The sequence below is a fragment of the Ptiloglossa arizonensis genome, chromosome 3, assembly GCF_051014685.1.
Source record: "Ptiloglossa arizonensis isolate GNS036 chromosome 3, iyPtiAriz1_principal, whole genome shotgun sequence".
NCBI classification, from domain to species: Eukaryota; Metazoa; Arthropoda; class Insecta; order Hymenoptera; family Colletidae; genus Ptiloglossa; species Ptiloglossa arizonensis.
Window position 1 is genome coordinate 21,457,197 of NC_135050.1, and position 20,763 is coordinate 21,477,959.

The window sequence follows — 20,763 nt, forward strand, 5'->3', positions numbered from 1 at the left end:
GTTAAGCGAAATCTAGAGAGTGCATTGGGTACAATTTGTGCTACACGAGGGTTGTTAAGTTTATTAAGCCGAAAGATGTAACAAAAGTGGAAACTGTACGGTGTTTTAAATATTGTAGTACTCGATTTTAACGACAGAGTTCATTCGTGTCGTGTTAAGCGAAATTTAGAGAGTGCATTGGGTACAATTTGTGCTACACGAGGGTTGTTAAGTTTATTAAGCCGAAAGATGTAAGAAAAATGTAAATTGTACTGTGTTCTAAATATTCGATATTGTAGTACTCAATTTCTTTACGACAGAGTTGATTCGTTCCGTGTTAAGCGAAATCTAGACAGTGTAACGGGAACAATTTCTGCTACACGAGGTTCGTTAAGTTTACTAAGCCGTGTTGCAAGAATATCGCATCGTAGGAGAATTATCGCAATTTTTGTACCAATTTGTATGAAAATCGTGTTACGAGAAGGTCGAGTTCGTTATTAATGCGCAATCGTTCTTAAATCTACTCAAATTCTAACATTGCAAAGTGTAATTCAAAGTACAATATCGGTGTACGCTTATGCAGTTGGATGCACGCGAACTAGATTCTCGAATGCACTTTTCTCGAAAACGAAGTCTCCGATGCAATTTTGTTATTTTTGTATTTTTATTTTATTTCGAGCCGTCCTCTGATTCCATTTCCACTACGAACTTTGTTTCCCAGTGTATTTAACCTTTTCCATTCGAGAGGCGATCCTAGATCGCCACTTAATTCGGTGCACTTTCTCCGATTCGGAGAACCATCGTGGTTTGGAATTGAAATTAAAATTCGATTACTCCTTTCTCGTAAGATGTAAACACATGTATATGAAATGTTGAAACGAAAATGCTCCGTTTTAAATAAATTACACGATCCGAAAGATTTCATCGAGGTGCTTGTTTCTGGTAGCGGAAAAGCTTCGAGTGCAAAGGGTTAAGATTCGCCTAAAATGGCTGGTGTCAAGATTGGCCAATCGGTGCGCGGTAGTCGGATCGCTATGCGGAGGAGCGCAAGAAGTTGAGTCCGAGGTTGTACAATACATTTGGCGAGGCCATTACCAGCGAGTCCCATCGTGGGTTTACGATGTGTCAATCGCTATTGTGGCGACTGGAACGTCGATAATTCCGGCAGCTGTTCCTCGAGAATAACGCGCACCAAACGACCCTATCGTAAATCCAGCTTTCGACGATCTCGACGCAACAGGCATTTCAACAATTTTTGCTATTGTCATCGCTGAAATACTATCTTTGCGCTATTAAGTCGTCGGTGGTATTGAAATCTCGAGGCGAATTTGCGTACTCGTATTTATTTCTTTTTTTTCATCTTCGTTTCCCACCGCATCGGTCGCACCGTTATTTCCATCATAATCGATGCTTCGAAAAATTCTTAGTACTTCTCGAAGTTCTGGATCAACTCGGTAGGAGACTTGGTATTTATATTTTTTTTTTTCAAACTTTCAATTTCGAATTTTAATATTCCAGAATGCAATGAATTAATGAGTAACTAGTCGAGTGATAATGTGTAAATACAAACGGACAACACTTGGAATTCCTGGCAGAAGACTTGGTATTCAGTTTCCAAAATTTCAATCTCGAATTTTAATACTCTAGAATGCAATGAATTAATGAGTAACTAGTCGAGTGATAACGTGTAAATACAAACGGACAATACTTGGAATTCCTGGCAGAAGACTTGGTATTCAGTTTTCAAACTTTCAATCTCGAATTTTAATATTCCAGAGTGCAATGAATCGAGTTAGTAACTGGTCGAGCGATAACGTGATAAGTGTACGTATACTTTGTAAGATTCGGTTGCACATACGTGTAGTTCGTGAAACGTAAAAGAAGCCTCGCGAGGGTATAATTTAATACGCGATACTGGGTGCAGTTAGATGCACCGACGATAGAAATGCAATGTTTATAGAAGTACACACCGATAATAAACGTGTGTTATTTCACAGAATGGCAGAAGTCCTCTTCTACTGGCAGCTGCAGGTGGCTACGTGGACGTCTGCGAGAGTCTGCTTCTTCGAGAAATCGACGTCAACGCTGCAGACAATGTGAGTTATGTTCACGAACTTCCTTCTCTTTCGCTCGTTTTATTATTTCTTGCGCGAGATGACCGCGTCACAAATTACAGTTCGTAGAAATATATCGTTCGTACGATCACGGCATCATTAGGGGTAACGTAAGAACGAACAGATACATTCAATTACTGAAAATTGCTGTTCCAAATAGGACGGTTCGTTAAGAAAATTCAATCGACTTCGTATTACGCGTAATCATCCAACAGGTTACTATTTAGCGAGTTATTTTTACAGGAGCGCGAGGATGACGGTGTAAAATAAATGTTCGTAAGAAATTGATGATCCGTCACTGTTTCGTGAACGATCCGCTAATCGATCTTGCGTCAAGGATAACCTTTTGAGATGTTTATCCCGAACGAAAGTAATATTTGAAAAATTACCCCGGTATCTGATTAAAGTTTTCCAAATTTATTCTCACGTTTCGTCTTACTTGCGTAACGCAGGAATGATTAAGCGTCACTTGAGGATTCAATATCACTGTGTTGCATAATTTTGGGTCGTGTGAAGAGAATGGAAGCAAAGAATGAAAGAAAATTATTCGTGAAAGAAAGTATACGTATTTTCGTTTCTACAGAAAGTTTTATACACTGTCGAAAAAGTTTTCTACGATACAATATTTATTTTTATATCTTAAGATCGATGGATCTTCGATACCATCTTTTACGCATCATTTTTACAATCGAGGTCATCGAACCAAGGAGATGTACAAAGAATCAAAGTTCCTTCGATCTTCTTGTTCAGTTCTGCTGAGCAATTACTTTATTAAGTATAAATGGCTCTGAGGTTGGACAGTGCTGTAGATGGATGTATCCGATTGCTTAGCCATGGGACGTATCTCGGACGTTTAGTTTCTACCAGCATTTGTACATCTGCCAGGTGTTCTAGCCTTCTTAGTTTCCACCAGGATCAGGAAGACCGATTCAGAATAGTTCTACAATACCTCTTATCTTTTCGAATCATCGAGTACAGGGTGTGGAGAACCTTAGACTTTGGTCTCTAGCAATTGCAAGGATCTTGGGTCATTTTTGTTGCTGAAGTTCAACACAATTCCATCAGGAATGAGACTCTTGATCCTGAGGTGGGTGAACGAAGAGTTCTGAGCATAGATACCTAGATTGTGTACCTTTAACCATATGGATCTAAAGATCAAAGATCAGAAATTAAAATTATCCACTTCCAGAAGTTAAAATTATCCACGATATTTTATTATATTCGATTCGTAGAGTACGAAGTACAAAGGGCTCTAGACTCTAGCAATTGAAAAGATTTCTTGTAATTTTTGTTGCTGAAGTTTAATGCTATTCCATCAGGGATAAGACTCTTAGCTCTAAAGTTAGTTTTGGTTTCTCTTAGCGAGTTCGATCGAAGAGAAAGATAATCGACGTTATCGAAACACGTGCAAGTATAAACAGTAATTCTAGATAAAGGGATCGCCAACAGTGGAGTGCTCGTTCGAGATATTCCGAGTTCTCTGTTTATTGATCAGACGCTTCATCCACTGCGCGTGAACGTCGACTCTAGCTAGCTGACCCAACACACTCTCCTCCGATTGGTGTTTTCATGCAACCAAGGAGTGGAAAACATTATGATACGAGATTACCAGCGATAGAGAAGGGTGAGATAGGAATCTATAATTAAGTATCTAACTAAGATAGCCGGAATAACGCAAAATGTGAAATTATTCCATTACCTAGAATTTATAGAATTTATAGAATTTATAGAATTTATAGAATTTATAGAAATTTATAGAATTTCATTTTATAAATATTAATTACATATTTTGTTTACTTTGATAATCTTAGCTAAAGAATCGTACGAATTGAAGAAACAATTGAGAGTGAAAATAGCAAGCTTCTAAATAATATTTACTGTCATTGTACAATATAATAATATGTACAATAAAGTTTCTTTCCCTTTGGGACTAATAACGGAATAAATATTTTGATTTCTTTCGTTGCAAAGTTTCTCAAATTCGAATTGAATCCTTTTCCGTGGTAATAAAAGTTTAAGCATCGAGTCGTTAAATGTTTCGTAAATTTGAAATCATTTATCAATTTTTGTGTCCCGATATTCAGCCGTATAATTTTACGCGTTAACAACCACCGAATGTTTCCGTTAAATTTTTTTTTTTTCAAGAATCTTGTACTGGAAATGAAGACATGAAACGCGTATCTCGGGTCGTGGCGAACGGTTTCAAAACCGTGGACATTAAATTCTGAAGTGGCGAGCAACTCGAAATTGGCTAATAATTCACAAGCTTGGGTGGGTTGTTCTGCATGTCAGTTGTGCAATATATCAATACGAATATACCGGCTAATGAATGGTCCAGGGATAATTACCGTGTAATTATGGGTTTACGTAGTTGACGAAGGAAAGCGTGTTCTAGACTTTGAGGTTTTATTCGATATTTGCATCTGGAATACGGGAATAAAAAATTGATCCCCAGAATGATCGATTTTCAACGCATCGTCGCGTCGATACACGATCGCTAAACGTATCGACAATTTGAAAGTTTAAGTTCGTTAGAAATTAAATTGGACACTTAAGAAATCACGATCGGTAAACCGACAGAAGTCGATATTTAAACGTTATCTTTTTGTACAAAGAAAAGGATCAATGTAGGACGAAATATGTAACAATTTGAACGTTATCGGATATTTTACTCGGGTCACTTTCACGGTTAATTAAAAATTACATATAGTTAGTAGTTGCGTAAAATTATACACAGGGTATAATTAAAATTGTTACGTTTTAAATAATATATCCTTCTTTCGGTTCGTCGTTTTTCTTTCGTTTTTTACGTCGTTCGAAGAAACGATTCATATGTATAACATTGTTCGAAACCAGTTTTATACCGGATCCGACAACACGGTGTTTTATATCCACGAAAAAAGTCTCGTTCTATTCTTAGTTCGTTCCAGTGTCGCTCTTGTTTTATCCGGATTTATCAAGCTATCGTTTTAAATCTGTCTAGACTAAATCCACCTAGACCCTTTTGTATCCTCGTTTAAACCCGTCGGACAGTTTAAGCCATTTTATCGACAGTTTGCTCTCGTATACCGAATAAAGTCACCGATCTATCCGTTACATTCTACACGAGCGTCCATTTTAGATTTAAACGTGGATACAGGTTCGTCGTAGATCGAGAACTAAGCTTCGTGGCGTTAGTTTGTGCATCGATGATCGAAGTTTCTCGAAGATCGGTCTTTTATAGAAATTATTCTCTTTATCGAACAAAAAGAATCTTAACGTTTATCTATCTGTACCGAAAAAGAAAAGAATCTTAACGTTTATCTATTCATACCGAAAAAGAAAAGAATCTACAATAGTAGATTCACTGCTGATACATTTACACGAAGAATGGGTCAGATGAGCCTAGGTAGAATGATCCAGGGATATTAAAGGGTAAAATAATCCACAATGACTACTTCGTATCGAGAAATAATTACAATACAATATTTTAAACTATATACAGCCACCAAGGCGAGTAAACGAAAATATTATCAAACTGTAAAGAGAACCCAACGAAACACTGCGCCGCGTACAACAGTACATTTGAAAATTACACAGAGCCCACGAGAATATTATTTACGCGAAACCATCGTTGAATTCCATCGACAACGAACCGTTTTATTCCACAAGACGCACGGGGCCACGTGCAACGATACACTTTCGAATCACACGAGGCACAAAGCGGTCCTTGAGGATGTTATCGGTACTCTTGTTCGAATTCCGGTAGGTAAGAAGGTGAATTCTTCGAAAGGGCTGGTGGAAAAGAATGTTGTTCGACGCGTATCCGATATCGTAACGAGCGAAGACAATGATTCATTAGAAACGTCGAAAAGGCAATCGGGATCATCTTCGTTATCGCGTAGCGAGATCCGGCTAGACCCGAGCGTGGGTACAATGCATCCATTGGTGCAGTGACTGACGGCCAATCTTCTCCCCCTGGCTGCAGAACACGTTTGGCTAGATCCTGCCAGCGAGGGGTACCCTGGTGCCTGTATTTAGAAACCGTATAGACACCGCTGGTGGCCATGGAATATTCGTACTAAATTCCCGTGAATATCTTCTTGCGAACGCCGCATACTGCGACACGAATTGTAGATACACTTACTCTCGATTTTTTCTACCGCGATCAACGACAGTTTACCGGCCAGTTTAGAGGAAAGAGCAGTTAGTGCATCGGGCAGAGTCGATTAATAAACCGAGCGTGTATATGTATATGTGCACGTATACTCGTTTCTTTCATTCTCGTCGGATTCAAGAACATACGTATCTCTGTTTATGCGTTTCCAGGTCGTCGTTCCGGGGAACATCATTTGCGCGGAAACGCTCGAAAGTGGGCAACTTAATGTCGAAGAGCGGGACGTTAATTAAGTTAAACGTTCATTTTTCCCGACAATGGTGGCTCGGTTGAATTTTGGTAGGTCGAAGCTTAATTAGAGGAGATCGAGTAACAGAGTTAAGAGGTATTCGAGGAAGCGGACGATGTCTTACTTTAACTTTCGCAGGTTTTCGTTTCTCGTGTTTCGTTAGGGAGCGATATTCTCGTATCTCGAGGAAACGGAGATGCGATGGTTTCGGTGGGAAGTTGATTTTTAGCGAGGGGGATCGATGTCGTGACGATTCTTACAGCGGTGTGTAAGAATTTTCTATCAACGATTGTATTGCAATTTTTATCTAACTTCGTTTTTATAAAACTATCAGAGTATAAAAATATATCGTATACAGGCTCCAAGCGTCTAAGATACTTACTCGAAGAAAACTAAATTCTTTTCCATTCGAACTAGTAATCAACATTTTACAAATCACCATGACTCGGTCGTTCGTCGTTTTGTCTTCTAAGCGGGGTTCGAATAGAATATTCAACAATGTTATATACCGTGACAAAGTCGCCCAATTTCGTTCAAACATCTTTCACAAAATCATCGAAATATAAAAAAATATTCTATAGAAACTCCTCGCATGTAAGATACCTCCCCAAAGAAAACCGAAGTTTTCTTCCACGCGAAGTACGAAAATTTACCGCGTAACGTTTTTCACGAGTGAGGAACGTTCGGTCCTCGGTCGATTTATCTCCTCCGTCACGCGTATAGGAAGAAAATGGTGGCACGATCTGTCATCGTTTGAAGAAAATGGACGCGCGTCCAACGCGAATATTTCCGGTCGGTGGACGAATCGGTTACGTCGGACGGTTGAAGAACGGATCTTTCACCTTACGTTGGCGATACTTAGGGCTCTGGTTTTTGCCACGCAGGGAACAGTATCACCGGGACACCGAGCCCGGTTACGCGTTCCACCTTTTGTCTGCATAAGGCGATCCGGCGAAGCGCAGCGTTGCAACGGAACGCCACCGCGGGTATCTGCAAATGAAAGTTCGATATTTATCGGTGACCGATGCAGAAACGCGCAGCGGTCCCTGTCTATGCCCTTTTCGAATCGGTTTTACCACGTGCGCGGACGGGATTATGGAAACGCGCATTATGCGCGCTTCCAGGGAACCAAGGGACGGGTTTTTTCATTCGCGGAATGATGAAGTGCGAGCTTACCGTGGACAGATCGAGCATCCACGGTGTCTTCGAGAGGGATTCCAAACGAGATCTCGTTTCTCAAATTTTTATTTTTATCGAGCCGATCGAACGCGAGACGCACTTACCTTCCACGGACTGGAACAAAGCGATTTCTCGGTTCAACGCGAACAACGGACTTGGAGGGCAGTGAAATCTCGATGAAAATGAATTGTAGGAAAATTTTCGAAGATTCGTTTTAAACGATACGTTCCTTGGTCTCGTGATTATTTTTCTAAGCTCCGTAACGAAAAAATACCGGTTCATCGCGAACAACGGACTCGAGGGACAGTGAAATCTCGATGGAAACGAATTCCAGGAAAATTTTTGGAGGTTCGTCTTAAACGATACTTTCACTGGTCTCGTGATTATTTTTCTAAGCTCCGTAACGAAAAAATACCGGTTCATCGCGAACAACGGACTCGGGGGACAGTGAAATCTCGATGGAAACGAATTCTAGGACAATTTTCGAAGGTTCGTTTTAAACAAAGATTTTTCTAAGCTCCGTAATGAAAAAATACCGGGGGACAACGGACTCGGGGGACAGTGAAGTTTCGATGGAAACGAATTTTAAGAACATTTTTGAAGGTTAGTTTTAAACGATACTTTTACTGGTCTTGTGATTATTTTTCTAAGCTCCGTAACGAAAAAATACCGGTTCATCGCGAACAACGGACTCAGGGACAGTGAAATCTCGATGGAAACGAATTTTAAGAAAATTTGTTTTAAACGAGTTTTAAACGATACATTCACTGGTCTCGTGATTATTTTTCTAAGCTCCGTAACATAAAAATACCGGTTCATCGCGAACAACGGACTCGAGGGACAGTGAAATCTCGATGGAAACGAATTCTAGGAAAATTTTTGGAGGTTCGTTTTAAACGATACTTTCACTGGTCTCGTGATTATTTTTCTAAGCTCCGTAACGAAAAAATACCGGTTCATCGCGAACAATGGACTCGGGGGACAGTGAAGTCTCGATGGAAAGAATTCTAGAACAATTTTCGAAGGTTCGTTTTAAACAAAAATTTTTCTAAGCTCCGTAATGAAAAAATACCGGGGGACAACGGACTCGGGGGACAGTGAAGTCTCGATGGAAAGAATTCTAGGACAATTTTCGAAGGTTCGTTTTAAACGAAGATTTTTCTAAGCACCGTAATGAAAAAATATAATTGGACGATAAGTTTCTTAATTAAATGGGAATAATAGAAGCGGAGGAGATGGGAGAGTAATAGATTGGTGAATATAATAGGTAGAACGAAGCTTGAACGATTCGTTTAATTTTTGTAAAATTCTTCTTCATCTGGATGTACTTGAAAACCGGTCGAAGAAGAATTTTACAAAAATTGAACGAATCATTAAAGGTTCATTATATCCATTATATTCACAAATCTTACTGTTTCTTTTCTAATCGTTGCAACGAATCAAATACAAGTCCAGGTGTATAATATATAGAGAAAGTGAAGCGAGGGTACGATCGTTTCTGTTGCCATTGGATGCAGAAAATCTGAAATGGTGAACGAACGTTCGATTAATTGTGGAAGAACGTTATTGCTCTTGTACACGGTTCTGGAAAGGTGCGAACAGGTGCAGTACGTCTGATAAAAGTTTCGTTGGTCGTGTTGCAACGGTTGACACGATCCAGCGTATAATTTATCGAATTTTTTCGCGCGCGAATCTCGAGCAACTAATTCTTCGGCGTGCTCGATCAAACGGTCTATCATAAATCTTCGAGGCGGGAAGAGCCACGTCGATTTAGAAAGCTTGGTGGATCCGTCGCGAGTATCGGACCGAAGTACTATAGCGGCGAGCGATGCAGCGCAAATGAAAGCACAACGCGAACGCCGGCGAATCGTAAATTTCATGGTTGTAAATGCCATTCAGGCGTTTCCTTTTATATATTTCCTTTGCTTGCGGGAGTTTGCACGCGTTACTCGGTTGCAAAATTCTTGCCACGATGTTCCGTAGGAAATAACCTGGAGCGTTTCGCAATACCACTAATCTCTAACAAATCATTTCCTTTCGAAACGCATTCCGTTAAAACTGAGAAGAATTTCTTCTCCGTGTTGCAATTGGGTTTTCTTCGAAACCGCGAGTGCAACTTTCGCGAAGAATCTCACACGATTCTTGTGTAAATTCCACGATTTTACGTGTCGGGAAGTGGAATGACACCGAGGCGATCGATCGAAGTCATCGAATAGAAATTACAATACGAAACACGAAATAATTCGAAATAAAAGTACAATGCGAAATAAGTTCGAATACAATGGTATTAGTCAACTATGTTCGAGTATCTGCATCAAGACTAACGGTAAGTATGCGATAACGTTGAAAATTATTTATTATCCAATAAATCCGCATTATTTCGGTTCGAAACTGCCAGAGAACAAAATGACACAAAATGGCGCAATATTTCCAATGGACACGCCTAAACGCATCGCGTGTAGGTAAACTTCCGGGGAAAAGAATCATTGGATAAGAATCGTGACACGATGGGGCACGTAGTTAGAAGGAACCTAATCCCACGATTTATTATCCATTTAGAAACTTGCTCGAAAAAACAACTCAACCTGAACTGTATCAATCGATCCAAAGAGAGCTTCTCGACGACCGATTATCCGATAAATCCGCATTATTTCGGTTCGAAACTCACTCGAAACGGCGCAATATATCCATTGGACACGCCTAAACGCATCGCGACCGGTCGAAGTTCCGGCGAAGAGAATCGTCCGGTAAAAATGACGATACCAACGCGTAGTTGGAAGGAAAGTAATCCGAGGATTTATCGTAGCCACTAATAGCGCGATATAACGAGCGGTGGGAGGGACGCAGAGATTCGAAAAAGGTGTAGAGGCCGGGTGATGTTATTTAGGGACCGGGAGGACCCCGTCACCTAATATGTTCCGTAAGCTCCTTGCGTTCGTTTAGCCTCGTAAGTCTTCCAAGTATCGTTCCGGTCCGAATTCGTGAGTGGACGTTGAATAAATCCGATAAATCTCGATACAAGGCCCGGGCCAGTCGCGTTAGATAAACTCCGAGCGAACAACCATGCTTGAAGATTTCCAGGCCCTTCTTCGATGTCTCTTCCTCCACGGGGAAGATTTATACGCGCGGTTTACGGCTCTATGGCCCTCGACCCGCTCGCTCTCTTGCTCTCGCGTTTTTCAAAGATTCCATCCGCCGGAATTTGGCACACGTTCTTCCTCCTCGTGCGTTACAACTCGGGCCCCGATCTCTCGGAAGGCCCGTAATTACCAGTGGCCTGAAAATAGCTTTTTAGAGGAACATAGGCGTCCGTCGAGAAGCGGCTCGTTCCTTTTTCAAACCGGATTTCATCTGTCGGCCGTGCTTCTGTCAGGCCTCTTTCGGGGTATCTTGAACGGAAAGATTATCATACGTCCTTCGAGGGGTATTTTTATTTTTTTTTTTTTCTCGAAGAGAACTGCCGATCCGGAGAATTAAAAATTGGCGGCACGTTGTTACCTCCGTTAGGTGGAACTCGGTGTCGCTGGTGTGACTCGATGGATGATGATTTTTTGGGGGAGTTCGATTATGTGAAAAATCAGTGCCAGGTTGTGAGAATCGCGAGAGACTTGCTTTTCGAGGAATCTATAGGGAAACGAGCGACGAAAGAATTATTTAATATCGATGCGTAGAGTACCTCGAACAAGGAAACTTATTCTATTGGACGTGCGTTGATTATTTTTATTTCCAATCTCTCTGCACTTTTTTCCAAACTATCGAAAATCAATTCTTGAAAATATTGTTCGTTACGCAGGAGGATACTATACGATACAAATAATTTTTGTATCCTTGTCCATACCGAACCACACATTTTCTCGATACCAGTGGTTGCTCGCTATTCAACAGTGCCGAGATAAAACAACCCGTACAATTAAAAATTGTAACGTTCGTTCAAGAAGAAAAATCGATAAGTTTCTCTTTCGTTCGTTTCGCGAAACTTTCATCCGGGTAAAAATGTCCCCTCGTCTCCGATCGCGGAGCTTGCGGCGGAGTTACGTCACTTGGAGCAGACGTCATGTTCTACGCCATTGCAAAAAGGGTAACCGGGTATTAGAGATCTCGGAACAGGTAAAATTCCGCAGATTAATGCGGCTGCCCCGGGGTTTCTAAGGCCCAAAACGTCGCGGACGAAAAAGAACGTGACGTTCGCGATGTTTTTACGCGTCGAGTGAGATTTAATTTAGCAAACGACGTGACTGCAATCCCATATTTTTCGACCATGATATCTCTCGTTTATTTGCCGGCTGGCAATATTTCGCGGACTCCTGTTTAATCCCCTAAAAAGTAAAAGTCAGACGTAACCGTCATTTATTACAGCAACTAGCCACAATACCGCGTCCTTCTCGGGGCATTATTAAATATTCGATTCGTGGCAAAAAAATCATCAAAGCATCCGAAAGTTAATATTTGGAAGTTGTTTTTATCGATTCGGACCAATGATTTACCGATCGTTAACCGCGAATAAATTGAAAACATTTTTCGTATTTACGCGATAACGACGTACGACAGCGTAGAGGATATTTCGTATTTTTCTTTTTGGGTTCGATGCTCGAATTGTTTTCGAAAATTTTAAAAGTTCGCGTCAGTTTTTAAACAATTTTTCTACGGATATACGACGGGCGCAAGGATAACAGGTTTCACGTGCAAAGTGGAATCATAGTTTTCCTCGACGCGGTGGCTCGACTCGTGGTTTTCACCATCGGAGCAAGAAAATTCTTGAATATCTGGAAGTAGGCGGTGAACGAGTTCCTCGTTTGCATAGAAATCGAACGAATTACGGAAGACGTACCGTGCAAATATCATTAATTAGATATACTTTTTTCCAAGTGTAGATTAACGTCGTATCAACCTCTTGGTTATTAGCGATGTGGATGTTAAGACATTATTAGATGTTACTGGATCGACCATCTTCGTTCCTTTAATGTATTTAAGAAGATCTGATTACCGTCGACGTTATCTTTTAGGGTAGTTTCGATGATAAATCAATCTCCGAATGCGATCATTTTGTACCTAATTCCACGCTCCCGTCTCGAATAGTTAACACTCGATCGGACATTTGCGTCAAACGCATCTTGTTATTTATACCTCGCGATGCTAACGCTCGAATTACGAATACCGATAATTATAATTTATACATTATTATACGCTGCAATCTTAGAAATTTAAACGACGCAACAGGGTAAAAAAGTCACGCGCAGTTGAAAAATGTTGCGATCGATTTTGCTTTTTGCCGTCAATGTTCCGATAAAATAAGGCCACAGCTACGATTACACCGAGACTGGTTTGTGTGCTCAATTACACGCGAGTCGACAGACTGACAAATGGACTTCGTTTATTCGAATGGGAAAAAAAACATATTTTACCGTATCGCGTTGCGAATTAGATCCGCCGAGGGCTCGTATTAAATCGTATTAAATTCATCGATTGTACACATTGCGCAAACTTCAATTTTCTCCACGACTCCCACGAGGTTAATTCGGGGTTCGAAGTATTTAAAAACAAAAATTCGTCGTTACGTAAGGCACTGCACAAACAAGATATATCGCATCGTTGGTACACAAAACACTGTACATACATGATACATTGCATTAATGTACCGACCACTTGAGGAAAGAATGCATCTGGATGGATTTACATTTAACGACCAGTATCTTCGAAAAAGGTTACTATTATTAGAATTTCATAGAACATAAATTAATGACTTAACAGCCCTGCTGTCGTAAAAAAGCAACCTATCTAAAAAGTAGAATATTTTTATATAATAATATTTCGCAACAGACGTTAATTTCCCTCTCGATAATTCGTGCAAAATTAATCGAGCGTTTAGACTACTTACTATGCACTGCATTCGTCGGTGCATACACGACGCATAGCATTCAAGGTGCACTGAATAATTCGAGAAGAGAATGCATCTGGATAGATTTACGTTCAGCGACCAGTATCTTCGAGAAACGTTACTATTATTAGAATTTCTTAGAACATAAATTAACGACTTAACAGCCCTGCTGTCATAAAAAAAGAAATCTATCAAAAAAGTAGAATATTTTTATATAATAATATTTCGCAACAGTCGTTAATTTCCCTCTCGATAATTCGTGCAAAATTAATCGGGCGTTTAGACTACTTTAATTCATCGGTGCATGCACGATGCATAGCATTAAACGTACACTGAACAATTCGAGAAAAGAATGCATCTGGATGGATTTACGTTCAGCGACCAGTATCTTTAAGAAAAGTTACTATTATTAGAATTTCATAGAACATAAATTAATGACTTAACAGCCCTGCTGTCGTAAAAAAGCAACCTATCTAAAAAGTAGAATATTTTTATATAATATAATAATATTTCGCAACAGTCGTTTTTTTCCCTCTCGATAATTCGTGCAAAATTAATCGAGCGTTTAGACTACTTACTATGCACTGCATTCGTCGGTGCATACACGACGCATAGCATTCAAGGTGCACTGAACAATTCGAGAAAAGAATGCATCCGGATGGATTTACGTTCAGCGACCAGTACCTTCGAGAAAGGTTACCACGCGGTCGGTTAGGATTATTTGGTACGTAAATTAATGACTCAATAGCACCGGTATCGTGGAAACGCGCTTTACGGACGAAAAGAACAGACTTTTCTCGGGGACATCACCGGCGGGACATTCTTAACAGCTGCTCCCGGTGCAGTGTGTCACCGGTCGTCTTGCCGCCACTTCATAAAGTTGTCGTACAGCGAATTGCGCAACACGGGTAGGGTTCGAATCTTCTTTCGTGGTAATAAAACGGTCTGGAAACATCCACGGTTACTTTCTCCGTAATTATACGACACCGTGAAGACGAAGAAACTGTTGAACCGTTGGTTCGGTAGCTTATTACGGGACCCATAGGAAACCGGTGTTCATCGGTGGTTGTTCGACGTTGTTATCGGTCGATTTCGCGTACCATTCCTAACTGGTTAATCTCGAGCGTGTATCTATCAGGAAAGTGGCGATCTAAGGTCTAATTACCAACCGCGTTGCCAGTCATTTATAACGGAATACGGTGTTATTAAGCAATCGGTCGACCGTTGATATATTGTTTCGCGTTCCGCCGTTGTTGCTTCTTTTTCCATCGTCTCGGGGGGGAGGGTTCTGATAACACGCGAAGATTGCAACAGAAGGAAGCGAAAATGTTCCCGGTTATGAGTTTTACGGCTTTCACTTTTACACTCGCGTTATGATATAATAGGTCTCGACAGTTTTGTGGTTGCGTTCGTCGGTGTCGAAATCGAGGATTTACGATGCAGTTTCGCTCGCGCGCGGCTAAACTTTGACTTTTCGTTTTTAATTGTTGCTTTAGAAAGTATTTGTTCGATACAACGTCCCCGAACGACCGTGATTCTTTTCGCGCGATATCGAATTTCCGAACACGTGTATCGGGCGGTGGTCTCGTCCGTTAATTTGCGAGATTAAATCGACATTCGATTCGGGACTTGGTAGTTGAACTTTGACCTCCTTTTGTATTCAATCGTTCCTTCGGAAGGTGTATCGCTTTCGACGCACTGTTTTTCGATATTCGTCTATCTTAGCGCTGTAATAAATTGGAGACGCGTGCATCGCGTGCTTGTGTGTCGATTCGTGAAAATCGTTATTTGGAGAGATCGTTATTTGGGGAGATCGTTATTTGATAAGATCGTTATTTGAAAAAGTCATTATTTGAAGAGATCGTTATTTGCAAAGATTGTTATTTGAAAAGATCGTTATTTGGAAAGATCGTTATTTGAAAAGATCATTATTTGAAAAAGTCACTATTTGAAGAGATCGTTATTTGCAAAGATCGTTATTTGGAAAAATCGTTATTTGAAAAGATCATTATTTGAAAAAGTCACTATTTGAAGAGATCGTTATTTGCAAAGATCGTTATTTGGAAAGATCGTTATTTGAAAAGATCGTTATTTGAAAAAGTCGTCATTTGAAAAAGTCGTTATTTGAAGAGATCGTTATTTTAAAAGATCATTATTTGGAAAGATCGTCATTTGAAAAGATCGTCATTTGGAAAGATCGTCGTTTGTAAAAATAATCGTTTCTTAAGGCGATGTGAAATTGAAAACTTGGGCGGGTTACTCATTCTTTAACGCGATACGAAAATTGAAAATTTGTGCAAGATCGTCATTTTTTAGCGCGAACATTGGAATCGAAACACGTGTACCACGTGGACGTCACGTGTACAAATCGGTAAGAATTGTCGGAATCCGATATCGGATTGAAAAGTTGCGCCTAACGCGATCTTTGGTATTAATTTGCGGCGATGGTCGCTCCGCCATTTTACGGTGACAGTTTGATCGTTTTCGCAACGGTAGCGACGAAAGTTTTAATTTACGCGAATTCTTTCGGGCCGGAGTATGCGAAACGAAAAACCTCGGATGTTCGGGGACCAAGAGTCTATAAACCCGATCCGTCGCGGGTCTCATTTTCTTTTTATAAAATTTTATTGCCCGACGACCAACGAGGAAGAAACGGCCCCGTTGAATTCGTATCGGGATTAGCGAGCAGAGACTTCGCCGCGTTATCTTTTAATTCGTGGTCTATGTAAATAAGTGCCTCGGTCGATTTATATATTTACATATTAGGCTACACTTGACCGATCCTCCGATGTTTCGAGTTCGTGTAAAAAGTATGAAATTTATACCAAAGAGTTTCAACGAATTTTCGTATCGCCGTTTATCCGAATTATACAATTTAAACTTATCGGTGGGTCCTACTTGTTTACACTACGCTAACGTTAGCGTACAATAACCGTGAGTTACACCGTACGGTAGAACTTGTTAATTATTTATGCGAGCTTCGAGCGGCTACTTTATCGCAACGATGATTGCACAACCGATTTAACGAGCAGGATAAGAACGAATGGTATTGAAATTTCGTTTTCGGTAAGAGCGAGTCCTAATTAAACGAGGACGTAACGTATCGTCGTACGCGTGGTACGTTTGTACGAAAAAATACGAACGGTGGCGAACGTTCTCGTATAACGTATCCCTTTTATAAATCGTGAGTTACACTCGTTGTTGCATCTCGGGAAGGCTTAATTACATCCACGGTAAAGAATCATCGAGTAAGTTGTACCCCGGCTGGAAATGCTCAGTGATTAAATATGCGCCTCGATAAAAGCGCGATATGGTTTTATTAACTGCATTAAGAATTACAACTACAGTGTTGCCGAGATTTATTCCCTGGATTCGTATTGCTACGCCCGTGTAAATATATTTTAACTAGCGTCCATTCGTTCAAAGGGAACTTTCACGGTTTATCGCGGACTGGTTTATCGCCTCGTTATCGCGGAGTTCTTTCATTTTTCTGCTACGCGCTATAAATATTTTTTCATCGTGTCGGAGAACCGTGTAAAATTTTCCGCTGGGCCGTCCATTGCAACGCGAGCGACGTTAATGAGGACGCAGGGACTCGAGCGGTGCAAAAAATTTCAACCAACTTAACATATCGAGATAAAATGGAAACTTTTGTGTCTGTGGAAACTTTTCGGTCGTTTCGAAAATTTGTACATTTTTTTTTATTAATTTTCGATCGATGGTAGAATCGTGGAACGAATCGAGTTCGGTTTCCGAGTTGTTCAACGATTGGAATTAGGTTTAGTAATTTTCCACTCAACGATAGTTCTTGTATTTGTTTGATTTTTTCGAGTTACTCGTTACCAAAGTTCATTTTAGAGGTGGAACTGTTCGAGTAATTTAATATGCGAATTAATTGTAGATGCTCGAATGCTACGAATAGAATTCGAGTATTTAAGTATTCGAGTGATTTAATATTCATATTAATTGCAGATGCTCGAATGTTACGAATAGAATTCGAGTATATGAGTATTCGAGTATCGTTGTCCGAGTTATATTACCTATTTGAATACTCGAGTAGAGAAATATCGTCAATTGGTCTCAGTTGTGGTTCATCTTCGAGGCTCTGGTTTTCTGATTTAAGTTTCTGAATCATCATCGGCGTCAATGTACATAGTGTTGCGATGGAATGATAAAATAGCCGTGAAACTAGTTTACATTTTTTGCTCGCGATCTCATTACATTTGCAACAAGGCGGACTGATTTACATTGAAAACGAGAAATGATTATCGTTGCATCTGGATGTGAAGCACGAAGGTGTTGAGAAAGAAACTACCGATGCGTGCATTGTCTTTTTTCCAGAGATTGAAACGAGTTCTCGAACTTTCCCAACACCCTCTCTCCTCACTAGGCCGCGAAGAAGTTTTCGTTTTAATTTATTTCCCTAAAACGACTACTCGACTATTTCTGAACGACTCCTCGAACGTGTCCAACATCCCTCTGCCTTCCAAACAGCAAAGAGCTTCGATTTCAATTAATTTTCACAGAGCAGTGTTCTCAACAACGTCCAAATTTACAACCATTTTCGACCAGTCCTCGAGCTTACCCAACACCCAAATTACAATCTATTTTTATTTATTTTCACAGAACGAATCGACCCCCGAACTTTCCCCCACCACAATTACCAAAAAATACCAATGTGTACCATTCAAATTTATCTCCATAAAATCAATTCAATCCTCTAGCTCCGCCCCGTAAATAACAAAGAAAAATCCCATTCGAATCAATTCTCTCCGAAACAACAATTCCGATATCGTTGAAATTAACAACCGTTACCACAATCCATTTTTATTTATTTTCACAGAACGAATCGACCCCCGAACTTTACCCCACCACAATTACCAAAAAATACCAATGTGTACCATTCAAATTTATCTCCATAAAATCAATTCAATCCTCTAGCTCCACCCCGTAAATAACAAAGAAAAATCCCATTCGAATCAATTCTCTCCGAAACAAAAATTCCGATATCGATGAAATTAACAACCGTTACCACCCCGAACTACGACGATCGCACGAGTATTCGAACTCGATCGTCGCTCGGTACGGTGATCGTCGAAGGGTTTCTCAATGATTACAAGTTCCCTCTAAACGTGGCTACGATACCGGGGACGCTCGCGCCAGCTGTAACAGGCGTAGCAACGTGGCCGGTTTTATCGTATCGTCGCACGGTCCACGGGAAAAACCACTTTACCAGCGGGCCGGGCTACGGGAAAAATTGTCGAATAAACATCAGCGTCCAGCTCGCGTCGTGTTCGCGAGGATCCGAACTCGAACTATCAGCGGTCGGTGTAGTACTTACTTACGTTCGCGTCGACGCGGCCCCGTATGCATATGTATGCGTTAGCGCACGCCTGGAACAATGATACCAGTTTGACTGGTGTGGTTCCCCCACTCCGCGTATCGAGCGAGTGCAGCGGCAGCGGCAGCGGCAGCATGCATGCACTGTATCGCGATCCGATGCACTCGCTCCCCGTGTGGATCGTTGCGGATCGTCGGGGCAACGGTTGGCCGTTGAGTATCGCGGCGATTCCAGCTTCCAGTTCGCTGGAGAAAACTGATAAGTCCCGTTGACACGCGCCCGGAATTTAACCGCGGCGCACCGAACGATTCGAAAATGGTAAGAGCGCTAATCGTTTCGATACGAGCCAGCTGGCTATACCCGGGGATAATGGGGGTGTAAAGAAGCTAGTTGAATAGAGTCCGTTAAAGGGACCAAGGGAGAAGGGCACCTCGTAAACGGCGATCCGGTTCCCCTATTATCGCATTTTTCTTTCGCTGATAATTTGCGCGATCATTGTTTCTTTTACGCGCGGTACCACGGGCGAGTAGGCTACCGTAGAGCCTCTATTATTTTAACGTGGTTCTTCGTTTCAATTTTCGATCGATGTGCTTTCACGCGCGAGTACACGTATCTTCCTGCGAGGCTTGGTTAGCTTTGCGGTAGTGTTGCTCGATACAGTGAAAAGAAATTCATTTAGTCGAGGGATTGTTTCTTTTTTATATTCGCGATACTACGGTTTCGAGAGAATAGGCTACGGTGGAATTTCTACTATTAGCACGAGGGAGTAAACTATAGTGAAACTTCTATCATTTCAAACTCCGTTATTTCAACGTGGTTCTTTTTTTCAATTTTCAATCGATATTCTTTTACGCGCGAGTACACGTATCTTCTTGCCGGTCTCCAGTAGTTTTACAATAGTATTGCTCGATATAGTAAAAAGAAATTAATTTAGTCGAGGGATCATTTTTTTTACTACGGTTTCGAGAGAGTAGGCTACGGTGGAATTTCTACTATTAGCACGAGGGAGTAAACTATAGTGAAACTTCTATCATTTCAAACTCCGTTATTTCAACGTGGTTCTTTTTTTCAATTTTCAATCGATATTCTTTTACTTGCGAGTACGTATCTTCTTATCGACCTTGGATCGTTTAAAAGCGATATCGTTCCGTATAGCAAAAAGAAATATACTTACTTGAAGGATCATTGTTCCTTCAACGTATGGTATTTTGAGCACAAGGGAGTTACGTTGGAAACTCTGCTATTTCGAACTTGTAACGGAATTGTACAACTATGAAGGAGGATTCTTCGAAACCGAGAGGATAAATTATTCGAATGACGTATACATTGAACAGGGTTACAACAAATCCGCCATAAAGCTGTCACGCTTTCGGTTTTTGTCGATCGAGCTGCGCGCGAAGGATACGAATGTTTTAATTAGGAGAAAGTGCAAAGGCCTCGATAAAATGGGCCACACGGGCATCGACTTCTCTCTTAATACGCTCGGTTTAGTCGTTCTTTTGGAAAACGTTAATACCGACTTTCGATAGAACGAAATGCTCTATTTAATTCGAACTCGGCTGGTTCGATACCCGTATCCCTGGAGATTATAGAGTTCGTCGTTCCTGGTCTGATAAAATTAAAAAGTTTCTAAGTGTTGACTCTTGGGGGGGGAAATATACTTCTTTTTGAACCAAGTGCTCCGTTTGCTCGATGGTACCATGCACAGTCTATATTTATTTGATCGTAAAATAATTGAAATTCGAATAGTCGGCCTGTTTGAAAAATTCTTAGTCCCATTGTTGGTAAAGTATTTTATTCGTGCGTCAGATTGTTCTCAATGTTTCATCTTTCTTTGACCAGCGCATTTTGATCGTTTCGAATCGTCTGAACGCGGTTTCGGTAATTATC

The 20,763-nt window shown here is 40.7% G+C and overlaps 1 protein-coding gene across 6 annotated transcripts in view; it reads left to right on the forward strand.

Annotated features, from left to right (window-relative positions):
- Positions 1-20,763, forward strand: part of Dgo (ankyrin repeat domain containing protein 6 diego) — a 279,288-nt gene that overhangs the window by 84,299 nt on the left and 174,226 nt on the right. For all 6 annotated transcript variants that reach the window (XM_076307117.1, XM_076307113.1, XM_076307114.1 and 3 more), the window contains one exon: positions 1,977-2,075. In XM_076307117.1, coding sequence (XP_076163232.1) covers positions 1,977-2,075 — 99 coding nt within the window. The remainder of the gene's footprint in view (positions 1-1,976; positions 2,076-20,763) is intronic.